This window comes from Delphinus delphis, chromosome 16 (assembly GCF_949987515.2).
Source record: "Delphinus delphis chromosome 16, mDelDel1.2, whole genome shotgun sequence".
Lineage (NCBI taxonomy): Eukaryota > Metazoa > Chordata > Mammalia > Artiodactyla > Delphinidae > Delphinus > Delphinus delphis.
The window spans coordinates 81,909,293-81,927,476 of record NC_082698.1 but is presented as its reverse complement, the minus strand read 5'-3'; the positions used below and the strand labels follow the sequence as shown (position 1 = coordinate 81,927,476).

At 45.1% G+C, this 18,184-nt stretch overlaps 2 protein-coding genes across 4 annotated transcripts; one reads left to right on the top strand and one right to left on the bottom strand.

Annotated features, from left to right (window-relative positions):
* Positions 1-133: 133 nt before the first annotated feature.
* EXOC8 (exocyst complex component 8) lies at positions 134-4,912 on the bottom strand. Its single transcript, XM_060035070.1, has one exon. It carries the CDS (start codon positions 4,812-4,814, stop codon positions 2,637-2,639), a length of 2,178 nt encoding a protein of 725 aa, XP_059891053.1. The 5' UTR covers positions 4,815-4,912; the 3' UTR covers positions 134-2,636.
* Positions 4,913-5,057: 145 nt separating this feature from the next.
* SPRTN (SprT-like N-terminal domain) lies at positions 5,058-17,303 on the top strand. Of its 3 annotated transcripts, none has more exons than XM_060035066.1 (6): positions 5,058-5,226; positions 5,466-5,632; positions 6,652-6,751; positions 10,622-10,750; positions 13,470-13,737; positions 14,983-17,303. In XM_060035066.1, the coding sequence occupies exons 1-6, from the start codon at positions 5,224-5,226 to the stop codon at positions 15,714-15,716; spliced, it is 1,401 nt and encodes a 466-aa protein (XP_059891049.1). In that variant the 5' UTR covers positions 5,058-5,223; the 3' UTR covers positions 15,717-17,303. The 3 variants fall into 3 exon arrangements, with proteins under 3 accessions (XP_059891049.1, XP_059891048.1, XP_059891051.1); XM_060035065.1 differs by having other exon boundaries at positions 5,358-5,632; XM_060035068.1 differs by lacking the exon at positions 10,622-10,750 and having other exon boundaries at positions 5,358-5,632.
* The last annotated feature ends 881 nt before the right edge of the window (positions 17,304-18,184 follow it).

Sequence of the window (18,184 nt, the reverse complement as noted above, 5' to 3'; positions counted from 1 at the left end):
TTACTCCTCATATAGAAAAACAAAAACTAGAAAACAACCTAGGCTTTTAAAACATTTCAGTAACATGAACATAACAATATTAAATCCTCATTAAAGAAAATAAATAAATATAACATTGTAATATCAATCGATTTTATCCAGTGTAAGAAAAATGTTCAGCTTTATTTTGGTAAAACATCTCAGATTCCCTCAGATCACAGCATACCAATAAGCAAAATGTACACATACTGATTTTATAGTACACGTCAAGTCCCGAATTCCCAATCCCAGGAAAGCAAGTTGCAAAGTACAAGTGCTGATGACAATGATAGGTAGTGTTTTAAACAAAAATAAGTGAGTTTTCAGCACTTAAGTGAAATGAGGCTTTTATCGAAAACAGACTTAATTCCACAGGGCATCTTTTTTCAACACTAATTAATTCAATCAAGTCTGATTTCAAGCTCAAGTGACAGTGTTATCTTCAAAGCAACCGAGACAAGGCAATCAACACTTAAGTGGTATAATACCGTATGTACGATATTTTTGGGCAATCTCTAACCGCATTCCATTTTCAGACCTTGTTTTGGTGTCTAACTAAAGAGAACTAGAGAGAAGAGCTCTGACCCCACTTGGAGGAAATGCAGCGAAATGCTCTGTCCTGGCACAAAGGCACGTTGCAACATCGATGGTCTTTAATCAACTTCCCACACGAACTGATTCACCAACAGCTTAATTCCTCCCGCTACAACTTTGATTAAGGAGCACACAACTTTTAACAGAAGAAAGTTCTGTACTTCCAGTTTTAAAAAGCAGACAGTTCTGTGAAAAGGCTACCATTTAAATAGCATCTGAGAGCATACGCACTGAGGTTTTTAACACTTCATGCCGTAAGAGACGTTTTCATTTCAGAAGTATCATTTCATGGACCCAGCATCAAATATTGACACAATACATGTTTCATACAATATAATTTTGGAAACTTTAAGTGGCACAAAATAATCATAAAATTTTTATCAAATTCAAGTTTCCAGTGATCTTAAAAAACAAAAAGGCAGATTATAGCTGTTTTTGTTCAACTGAGATATCCAGTTATGGTTATTATCTAGCAAATGCTAAAGTTATGTGAAAAAAAGGTCAAAGAAAATCTTTAACTTTGATAATGTTCAACCTTTTAGATATGCACAGCTAAATATAAAATGAGAGGCTCGTCTGGCATATGAGTAATTAAGTCAAGGAGCTTTACAACCCTAGCCTGCTATTAGAAGCTATTTTAGGTTTTACATAATTCCCAGAGTCTTAATACCACTATTTTCCTTCAGATAAAAGAAACGACCTTTTGAAGTCATCGGCATCAGAAATGACACTTAGGGACAAGAATCACAACCAGAGTTAGGGGAAAAATGGGTCTTAGCAGTTTCTCTCCCAGTATGAGGAAGGCCAGATAATCAAGATACAATGGATGCAAGTTTAGAAACCTAGGGAAGCTCAAATTTCTTTATTTTTGTTTACTAAACAATCTGAAGTAAGCATTATATTCAGTTTGAAAAACAAATAAAATTTAAAAATAAAACAAGAAATATGCAGCCTGGAGCATTTTAGGAGTCACCAAAGGTTTTTCCCCTCCTTCCTTTGGGCACACTGTCTCACTTTTCTGTGAGACGAAAAAACACTTACCCTTAGCCATGAAAAGCTATCCACTTAGCCACGAAAAAACAAAAACAAATCTCTGCTCAAAGCAGTCATACTTAAGAACACCGTGGGGTCTGCATAGGATTTTCCCTAATTTCCCACCCACCCAGACCCTGAAATCTGAAAACTTTTCTTCCACTTGCATGAAGTCTGCGCCACTATGTGTAACCCACACAAAAAGCGCTGTCAGGTTCTTCAATGTGTCTTGTTTATTTTTTTTAATATGATAAAAGGGAACTTCAGACAACTCAGAAATATGTTTAAAAAAATTTGATGATAGTTCTTAAGATTTTCAAGTAAATGCTCCCAAATCAAGCGTTATCAACCTGCTAATTGGCAGCTAAAAATGCTGAATCATTTAAATTACGTTGGAACTGCGTTTATGACAGCTTCCTCTTGTGCTCTGTAAGGATTGGAGTACTCAAGTCCACACACTAGCTACCTTCATGAAGGAATTCTTTTGACCAAAGTTTACCCTAAAACCAATGTCCTCAACTCCTTTCTTTCCCCCAAATTGTTCAAACACATTTTAAGGTGTGTAAGTATAGGGCACAGGGTGTTTTATACGGCACAGTACCCTTTAAGAAACCTAACATTTTTGTGAACGGGGAGACATTCACAACATACTTAAACTCTGTATTTACAGAAACTGTTTATTGGCGCTGCACAATCTGCACTGTGAGAACGTGTGTCGTGAGTCAAAGGATAAGCTGAAATGCTACAGTGTGACGATATATGCATTAGAGAGCTGCATAATTTAAAAGGAAAGCATATATTTTAATAATTCCAATGTTTTCGTCATATGGCCTTAACATTTTTTTTCTTTCTCCTTGTGATTTTGCACTTCTATCCGAGAGGGCATCTTTTATTTTTAAGACATGTTTGAGACTATAAAGAATACGCTACTGCAACTTAATATAAATAATCCATAAGCAATATACACGGATACACATAAACAGGTCCAGGCATCAGACCACTGACGTTGTACTTTCGGGATTCACACGCATCAGTCTCGATGCATTTCTCAGGTCCTGGAGTTGCTTGGCGGGTTTCCCCACACCCTCCTCAAACCTTTTCTCCACCACGGGGAGGACAGTTTCATACAGAAAGGATGCATTCTGCCTGATAAAAGCCTTCTTCTCTGGATCCTGCTCACATCGAAGACTGTAATCCACGTGCTGAACAGCAACCAAAATGATTTCCACCAGGCTCTCCAAAAGCACCATGTGCAGCTCCGGGAAATACAGCTTCAGGGCCTCTTCCAAGAAGCCCATGGTCTGTTTGGTGAAAGCAACCACCGTGTAACTGAGGTTCACCCAGCAGTCATCCCCCGTGTACTGCTCGAAGTTACCCACTCCACAGCTCTTCATCTCCTCTTTGAGTTTCCCCAGGGCCTCTGGAGTCATCAAGTTCATCCTCCTCCACATCTCCTCGGAGTTGCGATGCTTCGTGGCTTCGATGATGATTTCTTTGTAACTGTGTAGCGCCCCTTGGATGTCTTTCACCAGGAGGGCGTGGATGATGAAGGTGAGGTCTAGTCCGATGTCGCCCAGCTGCTGACAATGCTCCTTTGCCACTTTTACACACTCAGCCGCCGTGGAGAGGCTCTCCTTACTATCAAACACCTGCTTGCTAAAAGCATCCACAAACATGCCCATGGCTGACCTCGCCCAGACCACAAAGGCAGAGTAGCAGCCGCTGTCGGTGCCCGCAAAGTCCGTCTCAAATTCCCTGGCGGTCTCCAGAAGGCTGGTAAAGAAGACGTGGCAGAGCTTATGAATGTAGAGTAAAGTGGCACCTTCAATGCGAAGCTGGCGTATTGCAGTATGCACAGCTGCTGCCCTGTTTCTCAAAAACAGCTCGCAAGCCTTCGTGCACTGGCCAAGCCGGATTAGCTGAGAAACCGCCCGGCGGGTAGCCTTGGGACCACCTCTCAGGGACCGATCCGGGGAGAGTTCAAACACTAGCACCTCAGTGAGCTGGCGGACACGCTCATCCACTCTGGCCCTTAGTTCTTTCACAGGAGGTGGGCTGGGCTTATCTTCCAGGTAGCGGTTCAATTTATCCAGCAGGTCGACGGCCCCTTCAAAGTCCCTCTGGGCAATACAGACATCCAGGTCTTCAGGCAATTCCTGGATCCATTCCACTGAGAGGTCCACCTTCTCTTCTTCTGCCTCGGGAACAGCTGGTTCGCCGTCGTCTTCGTCCTCAAATGGGTTGCCAGCCTTGGAAGTCACCTGGGGTGGCCCTCGAGGGGCAGCTGCCTCCTCCTGCCCCCTGCGTCTTTTTTCACTGAGGGCCCTCTTGGTTTCCTCCAGCACTTCCAGCCACTCTCGTTTGATTTTTGCGTTTTCCGCTTGAAAAATACGGCTCTCAGGAAACATGAGCAGCTTGAACATGTCCTTCATGGGCGGGTTGTCCTTGACATTGACCACGGCCAAACCATCCAGGGGATAGAGGGCGTTGTAGCGATACATCCCCCGCCGCTGTGGCAGCCAGGTGGCCACCAGCAAACAGTCGTTCATGAGAAAGCCGTGCACCCGCTGCAGCTGGGCCATGTGGTCCGCCTCGTATTCCACCAGGTCCCCGTTGTACACCAGGTACTGTCCCGGCGTCTCCAGCAGGTGCCTGCAGCCTTCCACCTTCTCAAGCAGGGTGGTGAGAGTGCGCTGCTTTCCTTCCTCGCCTGGCCCAGAACTGTCGCGGGAGGCGCCCCCGGGGCTGGGGAAAAAGCCAGCCTGGCCCCGGAGGTGGTCGCGGACCCCCGCGCCGCCTCCCCCCTCCTCCCCTCCGGAGGCGGCGGCGGCCCCCGCGGCGGCGGCAGCCGGCAGCAGGGTAAGCGGGATGCTCTCCAGGCTGCTCTTCTGCTCGGTCAGCAGATGACTGAGCTGATACATCTCGCTCTCCAGGTAGGAGATCTCGCGGGCCGTCTCTATGAACTGCCGGTAGTTCTGGTAGACGTTGCGCTTCAGGTTCTGCGCCGTCTCCTCCGCCAGCGCCTGGATGCGCTGCCGGTGCTCCTGCAGGTCTCGGTCTCCGTCCGACTGCTGCGAGAGCTGCTTCACGTACAGCCGCGCCTCGAAGCCGCCCGACTCCAGCTGCCGCCGCAGGCGGCTCGCCCCGCTGTCTGACATCGCCATCGCCATTTCCGTCCGGACTCACGGAGTCCCTGTCACTATCGCCGTCGTCCGTGCCGCCGCTGTCGAGGCCCACCCAAGCCGGGTCCCACTCCAGGGCTGCGGAAGCAGGCTGCAAGAGAGACGAGTACGCCTGCGCCCGCGTATGAACTTCAGGCACTGCGCCTACGCAAGAGGCCGGGCGCAGGCGTTGCGCCTGCGCAGCAGCGCCAGCGGCCTAGGGCGCATGCGCCGGAGAAGCTATTGCGGAAGCGAGTGGAGGGCGGGGCAGAGAGACGTAGGTGCTGCGCCAGAACCGACCGTGACGTTAGTGTTTGACGTTACTCGCGAACCGAGAAGGCGGTAACCAGGTTTCTGAAACCTGCCTCCGGCTCAAGCCCTGGGAACCCAAGTTTTGAGCCCACTGGGACGTGCTGTCATGGTGAGTTCTTTTTTCTTTGAGCCCCAGAAGCTTTACTTCGGCGTCTGGGACAAGTTCCGTTCTCGTTGTCGGGGCAGTTTGTCTGAGTCTCGCGAGATCGGTGGGCTGACCCGTGGGCCGGCATCTCCTAGGAGGAGCTCGACCCGGCCGTCCGAGGCTCCGGTACGTGGAGTCCCCCGGCAGCCATGGATGAGGACCTGGTTTTGGCGCTGCAGCTTCAGGAGGAGTGGAACTTGCAGGTCTTGGAGCGCGATCCGGCCCAGGAGCCTCTGTCTCTGGTGGACGCGTCCTGGGAGCTGGTGGACCCCACCCCCGATATTCAGGCCCTATTTATGCTGTTCAACGACCGTTTCTTCTGGGGCCATCTGGAGGCGGTCGAGGTGAAGTGGAGCATGCGAATGACGCTGTGAGTCCCGAGCCGCGCCGCGGGCGGGGGGCGCCGGCGGCCTCAGCTGGCGCTGAGGAGCTGGGGGCAGGCGGCCCCTCGGTCCTGTGTCCCTTCCCTGCCCTTCTCTGTCCCGCCCAGACAGCGTCAGGGGAGCCCTGTGGCCCACCCCGCGGCGGTTTGGCTGGTAAGGGGACGTTCCTTGGCGTTAGAACGATGAGCTGACCGTTTTCTGATGGGGCTTACGGGAGCGCTTTAGGACCCAGGCGGGAGAAGCAGCCGGAAGCTGACCCCGGGAAAGGAGGCCGGGGCCGCGGCTTGCTTTCTTCCCCGGGACGCGTGCAGTCTCTGCTGGGCTCGGCGGGTACCGCCGCTGGGCCGCGAGCTCGCGGGTCAGGGTGGGGAAGGGGCGGCGTTTCCCTACTTCTGGGTCCAGGGGATCTTCGGGGCGGGGGGCGGCGGGGTGCGTCTCAAAGCAGCCCTTTCCGGCACGCCGAGTCCGGGAAATGCCGGCTCCAGGTAACTTGCTGCTGCGTACGAACGGAGTTGAGAAGTTGACAGTGCGGTTCGAGGCCACCGCGCTTGCTCTTGGATGGAGGCGAAGCGCCCTGAAGTAAGAGATGAAGGTACGACACGAAAGTGTGTTTCTAGTGCCATGCTGCTGCGTATGTGGGTTTCCTCGGCACTTCTGGACACAGGCTGCTGGAGACCTGGCCGTTACCGCCACCGACGACTGACCGACGGTGGCGTGTAGGGAGGAGGCAGGGAGCGGCAGAACGGGACGGCCTTCTTCGAGCTCTTACGGCCCGGCTGGGGTTCGGGGAGTCCCTGCTGCTCAGGTGCCTCCCTAACTGGCGCGGAAGGCAGGGGCCGCCCCTCCGAGCGGCTGCGCGTGCGCTCTCGAGAGAGAGCCCCTCCCCCGCGCCCGAGAGCCCTCTCAGTCTGGACCGTTGGAGAAGGAACCGGCGGTTGCCCTTTCCCGTCCGCTTCCCTTTCGCGTATCTTTGCTAAGCGACCGTTTTGTGGTGGTTGTTTTCCAGGTGCGCTGGGATATGCAGCTACGAAGGCAGGGGCGGAATGTGTTCCATCCGCCTCAGTGAACCCCTCTTAAAGTTGAGACCAAGAAAGGATCTGGTGGAGGTATTCTTTGCGTGAACCCGATGCTTAGCTCAGTAATTTAGAAACGCTTGTTACTGGTTTAGACTGCTGTAAATTAATTTGTGCACGTGAACAAGAAAAAACCCGTTTTCCCTCACTGCGAACTTTTATTGTGGGGCACATAATAGTGATTACCTTATATTCTTATCGTGTTTCGAAAATAGAGGCTTTCAGGTAAGTCACCCAATGTGATCTTTACGGTAATCCTGTTTATGTTCACGGTGTGTTCTCATTTTATAAATGAGATAATCAAGGTTCAGAGAGGCAAAGTGGTTGGTTTAGAAGCAGAGAAAAACTTAGGATCCAGATCTTTGTATTGAGACACACAGATTCTCCTGTGTTCAGCCACCATGGTGTCCTCCCAGGACGTGTAGCTGACTGGCAGAACAAAGCAGCGTGACGGCACGCTGCGTATCTAGAGCTAGTGGTCACTCCTGCTAGCAAAACGGAGCCGTGGGAGCTGTCAGAGTATGTTTAGTGGAGTCGGATAGTTGCCTGAAGATCCCCAAGATACAACCAGTGTGAGTGGTCTTGCCCCAATTATATCACCTGCAACATACGCACTAGAGGGCATAGGTGGTAGAGAAATACCACCTGTGGTATAGGTGGATGGGAAATAAGTTAAAACATGCTTGGAAATATGTTTTTAAGGGTAATAGAAGGTGATGGGTTTCACAACAATGTGCATGTACTTAGCACTACTGAACCGTACACTTAAAATGGTTAAGGTGGTAAATTTTACGTTACTTTTTTTTTTTACCACACTTTTAAAAAGGTAAATAGCCACTAAATGTAAAATGGTACAACAGAAATAACCCAATTAATAAGAAAGAAAGGAATAAAGGAACAAAGCCCAGATGAAATAAAGAGAAAGGTGGACATAAAAACAGCAGTTATTATGTTAAATGTAAATGGATTAAACACTCCAGTTAAAAACATGAAACGACGTCCTAGATTAACAGAGACATGCTTAAGATGAAGACACACATGTTAAATATAAAAGGATGAGAAAAAGCATATCATCTAAATACTAGACAACAGAAAGCTGCTATGGCTTTATTAGTATTAGTTTAAAGATTTTAAGGGAGGGAGTTCTACTAGAAAAAAGGGAGACATTTTATAATGATAGAATAATCTATTAAATAAAAACACATAATGACCCTAAAAGTAGTAACATAGCTTTAAACGACATGAAGCATCAATTAGCAGAAACAAAAAGAGAAATAATCAATCCACATAGTTGCAGATGTTAACACAACTCCGTTGGTAATTAAATGGATAAGCAGAAAAAAAAATAGTGAAAATGAAAAAACAAAAGTTGAACAATATGATTAACCAGATCAACCTTACCAGGAGCCCTAATTGGAACAGCCCTAACTGAAAACTGCTTCATGAATATTTGTTGCATAAATGATTAAATTAACACGTGAACAGTTTTTATCTTTTTAAGGTAATGGGCAAGAAGAAAATGGGAAATAGGTGCTAATGCTTCAAGTGAGCATTTGCTGTTGGCAGAAAGTTCTAACATCAGATCAGGAAGGTGGACAGAGGAAGAATAGGGGGACTCTGGCCCGTATTGAAAGTAGCTGCCTACATTATAATCAGTAGGACTCAGAAAAGGAAAAGACTTAAACTGCTTGAGGAGGTCAAGAAAAGCTTCAGAGATGTGGATTTTATTACTAGTAACATCACCACGCCTACTGCGTGCCGGACTACCCTGGTTATTGTAGCGTTCGCCTTTACCACAGCCCTGCAAGATTAGGGTATCTCCATTTTAAGGGTGAGGGGCAAGTGTAACTTGTCCAGGGTCACGTGGATCACGAATACCAGATCCTCGCTTTAGGCTCTGGATTCCCTGGCCCTAAAGCTCTTGTCCTGTCCCCTTAGAACTGTTACCACTGCAAACTAAAACATGGGGGTGAACCTGACAGGACAGGTTGGATTCTCACATGTACACATAGTAGAGGAGACTATCTTGACAGAAGGAACGGGAGTGCTGTGAACAGAAGCGAGGCCACTAAACTTACGGCATGTTTAGGAGCAGAAGTACTTGTTTTTGGCCAGATATAGAACAGTGGTGGGAAATAGAGGTATTTGGGGACCATGCTGTGTAGAGCCTAAATGTGGAAAATGGTAGATATATAAAAATAGAAGTGTTCAGTACAATGCCATGTCCCATTTTCGAGATGTGTTTAAATTGGACCAAAAATCAGGAACCTAAGTAGTTTCTCCTTTCTGAGATTAGTTATCATTATTTTAGAATGTTGAGAGACATCTGAAATGTAGAATGGCCTTTGACTCTAAGTCTCAGTAGAGTGGCATTTTCTTGAAAAGATAGAGTTGATAATTTTAAAGGGATGGTTTCATAATGACCAAGTTAAAATGTTTGATTCTCCCATTTTGCTGTTCAGCATAATTTTGTAAGACTAAAATTCATTAATGCCAGTCTAGTTCTTCTGATGGAAATTCTTTTTTTCACAAAACTATGGAGGATTATGAAAAAGGTATGCTTTTGAAGACCTTTATGATTTTCACTTTTTGTATTCACTTTTTTTTAGAATAAAGTATGAAATAGCAGCCTTAAGTGCTTTTGTTAACTTCGCACCTAAACTGCTGCATCCTTGGTGTGGAATGAGCAGGTTTTACTGTTTGTTTTAAATTTTTACATGATTCAGAATCCCAAAACTATAGAAAGCTGTACACAAAGAAATCTTGATCTCCCCCATCCCTCTATTCTGAACTCTCTGCCTACTAAAGGATACTGTTATTAGTTTCTTTTTTCTATCGTTGTTCTGTTTTGCCAATATTTATATCCACTCTTACGCCCTCCCCACCACATAGCATACTTCTTATACAAAATTCTGTGTATACTCTTCTGTACTTTGCCTTTTTTCATTAAAATGATACAGTCCGTAGCCTCCTCCAGATCATTTCATAGAGAAATTTTTCTTTCTTTTTTATGGCCGCATGGAATTCCATTGTGTGGCTCTTCTTTCAACAAGGCCCCTATTGCTAAACACTGTTCTCACTCTTTTGCTTTTGTAAGCAGTGCCACCGAGAAAATACCTCATATGTGCGGCCTTTCATTTTAGTCTGGGTATTGCTGAGTTCAACGATAAATGGATTTGTAATTTTGTTAGATGTTATCAAATTCTCCTCCCCAGGGAGAGGAGAATTTGTACCATTTTGCACTCCTACCAGTGATATATGAGAGTGCTTATTTTCCCTTAGCTTTACTAATGGTGTCAAACTTTAGGAGTTTTACCAGTCTTGATAAGCAAGAAGTGGTATACTAATGTATTAATTTGCATTTCTGTTTTTATAAATGACGTTGAACGTTTTTCACATGTTTATGGATCATATATGTTTCATTTTCTCTGACCTGTCCGTGACATTTGCCTGTTTTAAAATTGTATTGTTGGTCATTTCCCTGTGGACTTTTAGGAGTTCTTTATATTTTAGGAATTAATAGGCTGTGAGACGGTTGCACATATATTTTTCTGAGTTTCTTTTTTCGCTTTACTTATAAAATTTTTTCCCCATACAGAATTTTAAAATTTTCATGTAGTTGGATTTGTCAGTCTTTTCTACTGGATTTTTATTAATAATTAAAAAGGCTTTCTTTGAACAAGAGTTCTTAGCCTGGGACCTACAGAGCTTTGAATATTATAGAGACAAAGTTTTGTGAATGTGTGCTTATGTAAGTTTTCTAGAAAGATCGTTCATGACTTTGTTCAGTATCTGAACGGAGTCTGTGATCCAAAGAAGATTAAGACCCCAGGTAGAGTAAGTAAATGCATTTTTATTTTCAAAAGCACCATAACAAATTAATTTGACTGTTCTCTGTTTCAGACCCTCTTGCATGAAATGATACATGCCTATTTATTTGTCACGAATAACGATAAAGATCGGGAAGGGCACGGCCCAGAGTTTTGTAAACATATGCATCGCATCAATCGCCTGACGGGAGCCAATATAACGGTATATAAAGCCACACACATTTTCAATATTCAGCAGTTACTCATTCAGCACTTCCTGAACATAGAGAACTGGGTAGAAACGAATACTATGTTTGAGGATTTTCCACAGCAAGTGAGAGGCCCAGAGAAGCTGCCTGGCCTGTCGAGGACCACGTAGGCGAAGGGCGGCCGCACCAGCGGTACCCTGGTGCCTCCAGCCCCAGCGAGGGCAGCACGTTGCACAGGGTTGCTGCAGGCCTGCGCACCTCTCTTCTGGACCACTACAGTCCGCTCCTAATTTGGTTGCCTCGTCGTGTCCTCCTCCAGTCTGTCCCATATTCTGCCACCATTTCATATGTCATTCCCTTCTTCAGAAGTCTTGATTCATGTTTCTGCATGATATTGTAGGAGATGGCAGAGCCTGGGGTCAAAAAAGCAGGAAGAGTCAGGTTGCTTGCGTCCAGACGCTGGTGCCACTGATTCACTGTGGGACCCGCAGATTTCTTCTGCGCTTCAGTTTACTCGCGTGAAAGGAGGGTAGTGACAGCACCTACCTGTTGGGTCCCGTGAGGCTTAGAGGAAGTACGTGCAAAACGTTTTAGCACAGTTTGAGTACTCATTAAATATAGTTGTTTTTGTTATTACTGATGCATTTTTTCAGATAACCTTGCTCTTCCCTTTCTCTTACCTTCTGCAGCCGCCCTGCTTATGTCTTAACGTTTCTAACTGGACTTTGTACCTCCGTGCCTGTCCTCATATACCCTCTTCCTAAAAGATGCCACTTCTCCCATTTTCTGTCAACATGATCTCCATCTTTACAGTGAGATGCAGCTTCTCCCTCCTTGGAACCTGCTCGGCAGATGTTTAACCTTTTACACTCCTTTATTCTGCTTTCACACCTCTCACGGGGCGGCTCTTGCCTGTCCTTACATACCTCTGCATGAGATGTGTAGTGCAGTGTCTCTACAGGCGCTTAGCAAATATGGAATTGAATGGAACCAAACAGAAATATTAATTCCTACAAAGATTAAATGCCTTGGTGTGTTTAGATATTTCCTTCCTTTAAAAGGCAACAAAGGCCAGTGTGATGGAAAGCGAGAAGTGCTGACCCTCCGTGTAGTATTCTCTAGCCGTCAGTTTAATTTTCTAGAGAGCTCATTTAATTACCGGACAGAGTTCCTTCAACATCAGGGAAGTGGCTTGCATTAACACAATCACATAAAATCCAGATTAGCACAAGAATTACGGAGTTGCTAGTGTAAAAGACTTAGTTTCTTCATCAGAATTCACACTTTAAGCAAAATCCTAGTATACTTCCTGTTGTTCAGTTGGAAGAGGATATGCCCTTTTATCTTGGATGTCTGTGTGTTTTCATCTAGGAGGTTTTATCAGGTGGACACCCCTTGCTTTCACGGGTTACATCACATTGTAGCACACTCCACCGGGCATCCACATTGAGAACAATTTTATTTTAGTGACTACATTGTTAAAAAGTTACATCCCCAGGCTATAGGAATTACGGAAGCTGCAAGCAAAACAGATCCAGTTCGCTGTGGTCTTTGCCACTGAATTGTTAAGCGGAGTGTTCTCAACATGAGAGAGCGGGCAGGGTCTTACAGGCCTCCTCGCTCCCGGACCCTCTGTCCTTCAGTCTCTTCTGCACCTACCATAATTTGCGTTGTTGGCGTGCTTGCCAAATCATAGAGTTTGTTTGCTTATGATGGAGAGATGGCGATTATGAAACTATTTATCTGTAGAGTTATAGAAAGCTTAGCATTCTTTCCCACAAGGGGACTTTACTAAAGAGTTAAATGCCTTGGTTTAAACAAACAAAACTCATATGCTGTGCTCCTTATATAAACAGTAACGTTTCACGGAGAGGACAGGAGGAAAAGGTGCTCAGTCCTTCAGGAGTATCCGTTTCAGACGGTGCCCTGCTGTCCTCAGTACTCCCGAGGTGGGGGGGCTATAGCCGTCCTGTCTGTCTCCTGCTTAGGTTCTAAGTAAGATTTCATCTAGAGGGTGAAACAGACGGATCCTGTTGAAGGACTGAAAAGCACATTTACAGAGAATTTTATTTGACTCGAAGCTTTTCACTCAGCAAACACTGAGCACCTTCCCTGTGCCAGGCGGTAATAGCCACTAGGGGTACAGGCTGAGAACTTCCAAGTCCTGGAGAGCTTTTCACCTATAATCAGATAAAGTGATAGCCCGAAGCCTTATTATGAAGAAATGGGCGGAGCCGGGCGCATGTGCGGGGCGGGTTTGACAGACGCTGCACGAGGTTTGGGTCCAGCATTTACAGGAAACAGTCCTCAGGACCCTTTGTTTACTTACAGGGGAAGATTTCAGCTTGGCAGTGGGAACAATTCTTATTTATTACAGCATTATATAAAATCTTGTCTTTATCCTAGTTTTTCATCGTTTAGAAATAGGGGTTCTAAAACTTTTAGCATTTATAGAAGCTTTTTGGGTTTTTTTTTAATTTTCTTCTAGTCTCACCTTTTTCTATCTTTACACAGTTTATGAAGCACTAAATTAAGTGCTGCTGTTTCCCATTAAAATGAACTTTTGAAGAGAAGCTAAATATCGTTACTGTCTTTCCCAAAACACAACTTCAGAAAGCTCTGGGAAACTGGAAAGTTGAAAAAGGGGGCGGGGGGCTGCTTATATATTGCTTGTATATTCTCTTACACTTGTTAACCTGCCTGCTTAACGCTGACAACTTCGTCTCGACCCAGGTGTACCATACTTTCCACGACGAGGTGGATGAATACCGGCGACACTGGTGGCGCTGCAATGGGCCGTGTCAGCACAAGAAGCCATATTACGGCTACGTGAAACGCGCCACCAACAGGGCACCCTCTGCCCATGACTACTGGTGGGCTGAGCACCAGAAAACCTGTGGAGGCACCTACATAAAAATCAAGGAACCAGAGAGCTACTCAAAAAAAGGCAAAGGAAAGACAAAACCAGGAAAGCAGCCAGTATCAGAAGCAGAAAATAAAGGTAACTCTGCTTATATGCTCCCAACTTTTCCGCGGCTGTGGCTGTAACGCAGACAGTACTGTCCATCAGACACCTGGCATTAGGTAAGCTTAAGGATTGTTTCTAGTGTAGACGTTTTCAAGTGTGGACTCAAGGGGAAAAAAAAAATCCCGTTGTCCATGAAATGGTGGTAGAAAACTATCCTCTGCTGTATACACATGTGAGTAAAAGTAGAAGTAGTTTCCACTGCTGAAATTTGAGGGTGAAGTCCCTTTCCCTGTCCTGACTCACTGGGTCATTAGGATAGAAACAGAAGGCAAAGACTGTCTGAATGAAAACAGTAATTCAGATAACAATGCCCGGAATAGAAGTCCTAGCTACACCCCTTCCTATCAGTTGGAGTCTATCCAGGTGACTTCTGTTGATGTATGTATTTTCATTGGGAGAATGGGAAAAGGATATGACATGTATTACGCTAGTACTTCATCTTCAGGATTTATCCCTTTCCTGTGCAGTTCAGAGTTACTGCCTTTTTTTTTTTTAACTTTTTTTAGCTCTGTAATCTCACTTTTTTTTTTAAAGTCTTTATTGAATTTGTTACAATATTGTTTCTGTTTTGTTTTGGTTTTTTGACCTGGAGGCATGTGGGATATTAGCTCCTTGACCAGGGATCGAACCTGCACCTCTTGCATTGGAAGGCGAAGTCTTAACCACTGGACCGCCAGGGAAGCCCCTAGAGTAACTGCCTTTTGAAGGGGTAACAAGGTTACTAAAGTTAATGCTTCTTCCCTTGGGAAGTTGTGGATTTGATGTGATAAGGACTCACAGACATAAGCTATATTTCTCATATCTGAAGTGTTCATTAGTAAGTTGAGAAGCTATAGAAGAATTTATGTGGAGAGATTTTATGCCCTCAGTTTTGTGAGTTGGGAAGATAAGAACGTGGTAGCAGATTTTTCGCTTCTGGAATGACACTTAAGAATACTAAAAGCAATTTTCAAGGTAAAAGTTACTTTGCTGTTGATGTTTGTGTGATAGAACTGCTTATCTAAATATGAGAGGGTGTTTTTGTCCTTTATGTTTTCTCAGTACCACAGCTTTCGGACTGCTGAGGATTGTCCGTCTCCCGTCAGTAGATAATTACAACATAGTTCTAATGCAGAACAGAAGTAGTATTTCTTCATTTGGAAAAGCTATCCATTAGCTTAATATTTGTTATGGTATTGATTTTGAGCCAAGGAAGAATCGTATTTGCTTCTTTTGCAGGTAAACCAAACAGAGGGGAGACACAGTTGTTAATCCCTTTCAGTGGGAAAGGGTATGTTCTAGGGGGAACCAGCAATTCGCCTTCATCTGGGAAATGTCTCACTTCACATGCCGTTAAAACCCAGGATCTTTTAAATCAGGACCATTCAGCAAATGCCTTAAGACCCAATTCGAAACCTGAGGTGACATTTGAACAGAACGGCTCAAGTGGGAAAACTTCCTTAGTCTCCGCTGCTCGCAGTTCCAGTCACCAAAGTGTTTTAAGCAACTACTTCTCGAGAGTATCGGTCTCCAAGCACAAGGCTTTCGGAAGTGTGAGTGGGTCTCCGATGAAAAGCCTCACGGTTGGTGGCATCGCTAAAAACTCGGTCTCTTCTAGTTCTCAAAGGAGGGTGACATCTTCTAAGATATCCCTAAGAAGTCCTCTAAAAACAGTGGCATCGACATCTGTGACTGCACCCCAGGTTGCAGGTGGGCCTGAAGATCAATTCCCAAGTAAACGCCCCAGGCTCGAAGACAGGACTGTTTTCGACAACCTTTTTATCGCGAAAGAGCAAACACAGAGTGGTGGTAACGATCCAAAGTGTGGTTCACGTCCTATAGCTGCAACGCAGAATGCCAGCAGTTCATCTAGTCAGAGCAAGATGGTTCACTGTCCTGTTTGTCAGAGGGAAGTTTTGGAGCCTCAGATTAATGAGCACCTGGACTGGTGCCTTGCAGGTGACAGCCTCTAAGTCAAAAGCTGAAAACAATCTGAAAACTGAATGGGCCTCACGCCCACCCGCATTGCCTCACAGCAGCGTCAGCCGCTCAGGAGTTCCCGGTTAGTGCTAAGACCTGCAGATTATAGCCTAGTTCACCCATATTAAATGTTCTATTTTATATATACATATATGAGATTGTAACTTAAACTGTTTTATGTCTGAGGGTGCTATACTCACTCGTAGGTGTACTGTAGCCCAGAGTTGCTTCTGGGTGCATACATGTATAATTTTTAGATACTTTTGTTCTTTCTTTTAAAAGTATTTAAATCTGTTAATCTTTTTAATTTGCATATTTTCCTTAAAATAGTCAGTGAGGAATCCTGTCAGGTGTTTGGCTAAATTCCTTTATTAATATTAAAACTCATTCCCAGAACTGGTAATATTCATAGTATCGGACATATTGACGAAAAATACAACCTAGTTGTTTTCCGGTACTCAAGGCTTTTGGTTTTTCTTTTTTTCTTCAAAATTTTAACAGGAAATACATTTCCTATATTATAAAGATTTTTATTTCTCTGTTTCACTAAAAGGTGGCAGCAGGTTTAAGGTTAAAGTAGGTAAGCAGAGTAAAATAAATGCCTTTTGGAACATTGCTGGTAACAAATAGCCAGTGGAATTCTGTGGGCCAGGGTTGAGCTTTAGCGAAATGACTGGTTAAAACTCAGTACTAAGTAACGGCATATAGAACATAACCAAGTTGCCTAGTTTATGTACAAGTGGACCATCATCTGGAAACAGTATTATGAACCTTAAGCCAAAGTTGAAACCATTTAGGAATACCATTTGTGTATGTAAAAAATTATATTTCTTTTAAAAAGCATTCTTTTCCACGTCCCAGCAAAGGGACAGAGATAGTTTGGTCAGTTTACTTTGTCTCATGGCTCTGCCGCCAGTGTGTTGGCATATTTTCAGGGCCTTAGTTCACAGGTTTTCTTTTTCTTAACTTTGTTGCAACACGACTTTACATCCGTAAGGTGCAGCTGGGTTCCCCGCTGAGTGACCACAACGCAGGTGCAGTTAGAGAGCATTTCAGTTGCCATGAAGTGTCCCTATGGGCAACTCTCGCCAGCCAACACCCACCACCCCAGAGTAACCAATGTTTTCGTCTGTCACCACGGTTAGTTTAGCTTGTTTTTAAACACTATGAAGTAGTACCTTTGTTGCTATGGGTAGCAGAAGTTCAGTCTTTTCATTGCTCTGTAGTATTTGTATGTATGTGCCCGAGTTTATCTATCATTCTGATATTAATGGACATTGCAATTATCTCCAGTTTGGGGCTGGCCATTCTGAATAATGCTGCTAAGAACGTTCTTACTCATTTCTGCTGAGCATATCCCCAGTCTGGAATGCAGGGTCACCAGGTGCATTTATGTTTAGCTTTAGTAAATGCTGCCAGTTTACAGTCCTGCCCGCAGTGTACAGAGCTTGTCGCTCAGCAGTCTTAACGCTGTTGTCAGTCCTTTTCATTTTAGCCTGTCTGGTTGAGTGTTTACGAGTTTTGATATTTCTTAAGCATGAAGTTAAACAATAGTATTTAATAAATATTTATAGATAAATGACTTAAAATATGTATTATGTTGAATATATACCGTTACACTTTCATAGAGGATCATTTTCTCTACTTCAATTTAACAAATTTTGTGCAGTTTAACACGTTTTGGGGGCGGAGGGGTGCAAAACCGTACAAGGTTCTGGGGCTGTGAAGTAAGAAAGAGCCCGAGTCCTCAAGGAGCTTTACAGCCTAGTCGGGGAGTGAGACAAGCAGAGGTGGTTTCAGCGCAGTAAGTGCTCTGACGGGCTTCTGCCGGCGCTGCGGGAACTTAAAGACGATCAGCAGAACAGCCCAGGGCTTCAGGGGACGGAGGGACAAGTTCTGCATCAGGCTGAGTCTCCTAGGGCCAGTCAGGGTCGCCTGGGGTCGGGGTGGGGGATAGAAAGGGCCTTGCAGAGAAGGAACACGAAGGCTTGGAAACAGACCGGCACGTTCGACTGGGAGAAGGAAGCTGTTCCAAGTGGACGGAGTGTATGTAAGATGTGAGGGGTAAGATGGCAGAAGGGCTGCAGACAGGACAGGTGTACGCAGAGCCTGAGGGCAGAAAGACCCATCCGTCCGTCACGTTCTGCGCTTTACATCCAGTTTGTATGGCCATCTGCTGATTCAGGTAGGGCTGGTGCAGTGAGGGTTGGGAAGGCTTGTAAGCCAGCCAAGAACATTCGAGAAGTGTTTTGACCAGTTCTCCGGGGGCAACAGAGACAGGAGGAAGAAAGGGGGGCAGTGGCAGGGAAGGAGAGAGGATGGGTTCGAGAAATACTCAGGTTGTAAAATCAAGAGCTGGTCAGTTTTAAGGGATGGGAATGTTAGTTGGCAAGAAAACAAGTTAATTTTAAATTTGGGATTAAATAAGCCTTCGCGTCAATCGCTCAGAATGCTGATACTC